The 5,864-nt window shown below is 49.7% G+C and overlaps 2 protein-coding genes across 2 annotated transcripts; one reads left to right on the forward strand and one right to left on the reverse strand.

The window, feature by feature from the left end:
* Window position 1: 1 nt before the first annotated feature.
* FOXG_00846 (uncharacterized protein) lies at window positions 2-1,278 on the forward strand. The gene has a single exon (XM_018377450.1). The coding sequence runs from the start codon at window positions 7-9 to the stop codon at window positions 937-939; it is 933 nt and encodes a 310-aa protein (XP_018233180.1). The 5' UTR covers window positions 2-6; the 3' UTR covers window positions 940-1,278.
* Window positions 1,113-4,335, reverse strand: FOXG_00847 (uncharacterized protein). Its single transcript, XM_018377451.1, has 2 exons — window positions 2,992-4,335; window positions 1,113-2,902 (listed from the first exon to the last, which is right to left on the reverse strand). Exons 1-2 carry the CDS (start codon window positions 3,195-3,197, stop codon window positions 1,762-1,764), a joined length of 1,347 nt encoding a protein of 448 aa, XP_018233181.1. The 5' UTR covers window positions 3,198-4,335; the 3' UTR covers window positions 1,113-1,761.
* Window positions 4,336-5,864: the final 1,529 nt, after the last annotated feature.

The following is a 5,864-nucleotide window of genomic DNA, read 5'->3' on the forward strand; positions in this document are numbered from 1 at the left end:
TTCGAAATGTCTTCGATTGGGCCTCAATTACCGCCGCACCTATCGAAACGGAAGCGCACACCTGATGATGAAGCCTCAAACTCCAGCAAACACCGTCGCAGCGAATCTCCAGCAAAGAACACAGATGAGATTGACCTAGAAGACTCGGACGATGATTATGGTCCCAGCGCACCTTTACCGCCCAAAGCACCCGTCGGCCCAGCTTTACCGGCATCGAATAAGGACGAGATAGATCTCGAGTCTGATTCCGAATCTGATACAGGCCCAGCACCACCAAAGCCCACCGTTGGGCCTGCGCCACCTCCCGCCGATATTTCGCAACGCCCAGCAACATCTCCCGACTCAGATTCAGACTCCGAAGATGACTACGGCCCTGCACTACCAGGCTCAGTCAAAGCGAACAAACCCACGATAGGGCCACAGCTTCCATCCGCTGAACCAGCACCCCAGCGCGACTCGTGGATGCTTGCGCCCCCCACAGCATCGGGCTACTCAGAGCGCGACCCAACCAAGATGCGCAATCGTAAATTCGCTTCCAAGCCAGCGTCGTCTTCTGGTCCCTCGACTGTATCGACAATATGGACTGAAACCCCTGAAGAGAAGCTGAAGAGACTGCAAGACTCGGTACTAGGACGCGCCGACAAGAATACAGACACAGCACCGAAGCTAGGGAAGTCTCAGGAAGAGGAAGAACGGAATCGTAGAATTGCAGCAAATATTGAATCGCAGCGAGGTAAAAGTCTATACGCAGAGCATCAGGGGCGAAGAGAAAAGGAAGGTCAAAGGGTTGAGGAGGAGGAGGATGATCCCAGTAAGCGGGGATTTGACCGAGAAAAGGATATGGCTCTGGGTGGAAAGATCGGCACGGCGCAAAGGAGAGAGTTGATGAACAAAGCTGCTGATTTTGGTGGCAGGTTTTCAAAGGGATCTTTCCTCTAGCATGTGGACGATAGATCTCTGGGATTCTAAGACAAGAAACTAGATCAAGACTTCTTCTTCTTCTTTTTTTTTTTTTTTTTTTTTTTTTGAAATGAAACTCATAAAGCACAGCTTTTCGACCAGCTTTCTACATCAATCGCCTACCAACAGTAGATAATTGAATCATTCAAAATCTAGGAATAGCTTCAAAGCGTTTATAAGATGAAAAACGGCTAGCCATATTCACCCATCAGAGACGGTGTTTCAATTAATACAAATTACCTATGGCTTAGCCTTTATTTCTATTATTCACCATCCCTAGGTACCTAGTCAGGAGCAAAGTGTGTATGCAGATGGAACAAATATTCTATTGCGCCATCTAACTATCAAAGACCCAGAACCCATAAACTCCGCCGCTCCGTTCCCGTCCAGCTAAAAGCCATGTTTTCTAGCCCAATGCAAATACAATAGCTGTCTTACAGATAGACAATCCCCAGAGAGTATTGGTGATTCCTCCCTCCGCACTACCTACGCCATCATTGCCTCTATGGCCTGCGAAGCATGATACGACCACGCACGCCGCCTCAGGGGTATATATAGCTCGCCGAGCCTATACGTCCGTCCTCACTCTCACCCGGATATACACCTCACCGACCTGCTGTCGCCCCACGTATATGTCATGCGGTATAAAATAAATGCTGTGTCGTCAAAAGTCAATTCCTTTATGATGTCGAGATTCGTGACGGTTGTGCCCAGCACCTCATGCTGGGGAAAAATGAGAGAAAACCATCGCTAAAAAACAGTCGCGTACTTTACGTAAGAATAAAAGTCAGGTACACATCATTACGTGGCAGCAGGTGTGCGGTTCGCCGCTTCAAGTTGTGATGGTGTTACAGTCTCAGAACCATTCTGGTTATCTTGGGCTTGTCGCCTTCGACCGAAACGCAGAGCACCTCGAACAGACGACAAGACACCACCATTTGATGTTTGAGTAACTTCTGGTGTTTGGTGAGCCTGTTCCGGCTGTTGGACAGGCTCCTGCTCAGCTGCGGCGTCTCCCGTCCGACGTCGACGACTGGCGGGGGCTGGAGTTTCGTTGCGGCCATTACGGGGACCCCTGATCCATGCAGAGCGGATCGCAGCAGGGAGACCAAAGCGTGGGTTATTCCGGGGATCAAAGCTTGAACCGTTGTTGGCACCAGCTTCGTTGGCAGCATCAGGAGCAGGCCGAGGCTTAGGAACATAGTAGTCGGCCTTGCAAAGCGGGCAGCAAGCTCGTCGACTTGTCAGCCAAGGGTCAACACAGACGGCATGGAAAGCATGGCCGCAAGTCAATCCGCGAACGTCGTCATCGTCTTCCAGTGTGTCAATGCAAATAGCACATGTATCACCCGGGTTCTCGAGGCACTCGGGTGGCAGAGCGCCATCAATGTGGTCATCCTCATCGTCGGTCTCCTCACTAGAGATTCGCTGAAGTCGGTTGTTGTTTGCTGTCTGTTCGGTTGAGGTTTGGCCTTCAGTTGTCTTGGGTGTTTCCTTTGGCTTCTCAGTCTCGGGCACAACAGCTGTGGCGGCAATTTCGGGTGCCGATGTTTCGGTGGCATTGCTTGCTCCCGTTGTCTCTCCCTGTCCATTCGTCTTTGGTACGGTGGTCGCCGGTTGCTCGTCGGTCGAATCGCGTACCTTTGCTGAAAAGTCTGGCACAATTCCATCCGCCTCTCGAATACTGTTAGGTCGAGTAGGAGGTGCAGAAACGCCACCGGTTGTAGGAAGACCCTCCTTTGCGCGATCGGAAACCCATGTTTTGTACTTCATCATCGGGAACTTGTCGTTGACTTCGTCCATAGTCATCAACTTCTTCTCGCGGCGTCTGCGATGAGGTCGAGGCATGTTTTCAAGGGTGATAGGCTCGCCATCTTCATTCATTCGCATTTGTCGATTTCGAGCGTTATAACGGAAGCAATATTTAACACCAACGATGATCCTGAGATAGACTGGTAGAGCCTTTTCAAGATATGGCCCAGCCATCGCCATTGGACGACGCCAGATGTGAATGTGTAAGCCAAGTCTCACCATAAGTTTGTAAAGACAACACCGAAACCTAAAGCAACAAAGAAGAGAAGAGGCGAGTTCGACCCGCCTCCGTTGTCTTTCTTCTCATTTCCGCTGTCTGTCGTCTCGGCAGCTGCGTGAGAGGTCGTCGATGAGGGATCTTCCGCGGCGGCAGCGCGAATGACGACATGAGTGACCTCGGTCAGAATTTGATTAACGGCGACCATCTTTGCTTTCGGGCAAATGCCAGAATAAATGCTGAGCAGTGAGGCTGGCTCGAATTAACTCGCGGGCTTCCGTGCGGGTACCATGGACCGTTCAAGAACAAACGCTCGCAAATGCAGGGCGGCAAATAATGCACGGGCAAAGGCAATTAAAGTTAATAATTGCCAACCCTCAGCAATCGCCCTCTAAATGCAGAAAATGCGATGTCTGTGATATGAATCTCCCTTTCTTCACAGAAGAAGGAGAAGATACTCGACTTGAAGTGAGTAGTTGAGGTGAGAATAGCCGGGAGGGCGAAGGTGGAGTGGCAGAACAGGCAAGGCAAGGCAAAGCAAGAGAAGAGACAGATCCAACGGCAGGTGCGAAAGTGGCCGCGTAAAGGATAAAAAGAGAAGGAAGGAGCCCAAAGGAATGGGGGACGGGGCGAGCGAAACCGGGCCGGGGGGCAGCGACAGATGATGATTGGCTGTGTCTATCTAGTGGGTGGAGCTCAAGCCGTGAGGGGCACTGTGAGCCGGTACCTCTATAGTTGCAAAACTTAGACCACTTTGAGGGCTAGAGGCTAAAAAGACACGGCGCGGGCTGGAGAAATCCTGGAGAGGCCCTGGCTACTGCTCTACGCTGGAGCTAGTGGAGGTGGAGAGAACTGGACCTGCTGAAAGAGGGACGCCGCTGCCGGTTCCAATTGGAGTAGAAGCCTTGACAGGGGGATTCAGTGGGTGGAACTGACGGGGTGATTTGTCTGTGGCTGGAACGTCGATTGAGTGAGTTGGTGTGCTGAGTTTTGAGTGCGAGGTTGGCGGTTTGGGGGTGATGGGGGGAGGTGGTTGGTCGGAAAGATTGCCCGTTTAGAGGATTACGAGACGTTCGATAGATATCGCGTGTAATTGTTTGAGTTGAAGATCCTCAACGGATGTGAGTTAAATGAGCATAGACTTGGCCTGAATCAAGACGTGCGACAAATTGAAGAGATGAATGAGGTAGGTGATGGATAACCACGAGATAATGAGTAAATGGCGTGTCAAAGCTCAAAAGTCATTGGGATACCGGTATTTAAGAGGAACTGTATGTCTGAAAATGCCATGATCGATTAGATCTATAAGGGTCCAGAGGTCAACGGAGGCATCCGTTAAACCTTGCCTTGTTGCATTTACAATACAATAAGCGGTTTTGTTCCGTATTCGCGGGCGTATTTAACGCAATACGCTTGCTTCACTCTGGCGCTCAAATCCGTGATCCGTGGCGCAGTCCGCGGGGGACGATGAAGATAGAAGCGCAGTAAGTGGATATCACAGAGTGTCATTCAAGCGCACGGGGACTCTGACCAGGGGTTACTCTGAGCTGCTGGGCTTTGTTCATTTTTGGGAATCTTGATTAGACTTTTCTTGTCTTATGAGACAGGGCAGGTTTCTGAGACGGGATGAACAAGATTAACCACTACCAAGAGTCTGGAAGCCTGGTTACAATTGACAGATCCGACTCACGTTACGGTTTCACTTTAAGCATCCTGTCAGCTCTACTCAAGTCTAAATCAACTCCAGATGCAGTCATCTCACTGTAGTTCACTGCCGATAACAATTTCAACAGTTACCAAATATTAAACTTCGCCACAGTAACATGCCGTTCGCAAATTTCCGAGTCACCGGTTTGCGCCGTTGAAGCGTTATAGGGTACTGGCTTTGGCCGCTCAGAAAGCTTTGTTTATTTATTTATCCTTTTTTGCTTGCTTTTGGAGGCCCAAAACTTTGGCCGGATATTGACAAGCATCACAGCGCTTCCTACCGAAACGGCTCCACTTGTTGCCGACTTAATTCGTCTCAGCCCGGCCCGCATCACGGAGCTCCTTGTTTCTGAGCCGCTCCACTAAGATCGTCATCGGCAAAAAGAAGGATAGTAATTAATGCGAAAATGTTTAAAGAAATCGCTCTTTGAAAGGTTTCGAGGTAACATAAGGCCAAAAAAAAAAAGGGGGGGGGGGGGGGGGGGGCCAAGGTTTTTAACAGTGAAGATGTTTAGACTGTCACCTGTGGGCTCCGCCCAAAGGGGGCAAACAAAGAAAAACAACTCAGCCCGTGCCATACAGAAAGATGGAGAGACCATTTTAATATTTGGGCCTCCTGTGGCTGAAAAAGGCACACAAAAAATCACAGGCCCTCCGCAATGTGGGGGAGAAAAAGCCGTGGGGGCTATATGAAAACCCCAGATATTAAGGGAATCTCCGCAAATTCCTTTCTCTCGTAGTGTATCTCTCCAGAAGACAAAATACTTATTTTTAAAGAAAAGTTGCTTGCAGAAGGAAGGGTCATTTGAAAAATACCCCGGATGGAAGGAGTCTAACATGAGCGGCGACCTACAACCGACTCAAAGCAGACCACGGGAAAGCGGTGAAGCAGTGGGGAGAGGGAGATGTTATGATAAAAGAAGAGTGTCAAAACAAAACGATTTGGAATCGCGACAGCTATGTTGAACACCCTCACCAGATGGGGAGCATCTCGAGAGCCGACCGAGAGAGAGAGGGAGAGGAAGTGACAATGAGTGTAGAGGAAGCTAACACCGGCCACCCAGCGAGAGATAGAATAGGATGTGTTATGGCTGTTGTAAGCATTTCTGGGAAATAGAGATATTCCTACCTTCATCATGGGGCTATGCTTTGATTATTATCTGTTCTA

The sequence above is a fragment of the Fusarium oxysporum genome, chromosome 1 (genome assembly GCF_000149955.1).
Source record: "Fusarium oxysporum f. sp. lycopersici 4287 chromosome 1, whole genome shotgun sequence".
NCBI lineage: Eukaryota > Fungi > Ascomycota > Sordariomycetes > Hypocreales > Nectriaceae > Fusarium > Fusarium oxysporum.

Bases quoted from the DNA above. Each gene is read 5' to 3' on its own strand.
- FOXG_00847 (XM_018377451.1), bottom strand. From the start codon at position 3,197: ATGGTCGCCGTTAATCAAATTCTGACCGAGGTCACTCATGTCGTCATT. The intron at 2,903-2,991 runs GTGAGACTTGGC...AGTCTATCTCAG, and splicing joins GTTGTCTTTACAAACTTATG to GATCATCGTTGGTGTTAAAT.
- FOXG_00846 (XM_018377450.1), top strand. From the start codon at position 7: ATGTCTTCGATTGGGCCTCAATTACCGCCGCACCTATCGAAACGGAAG.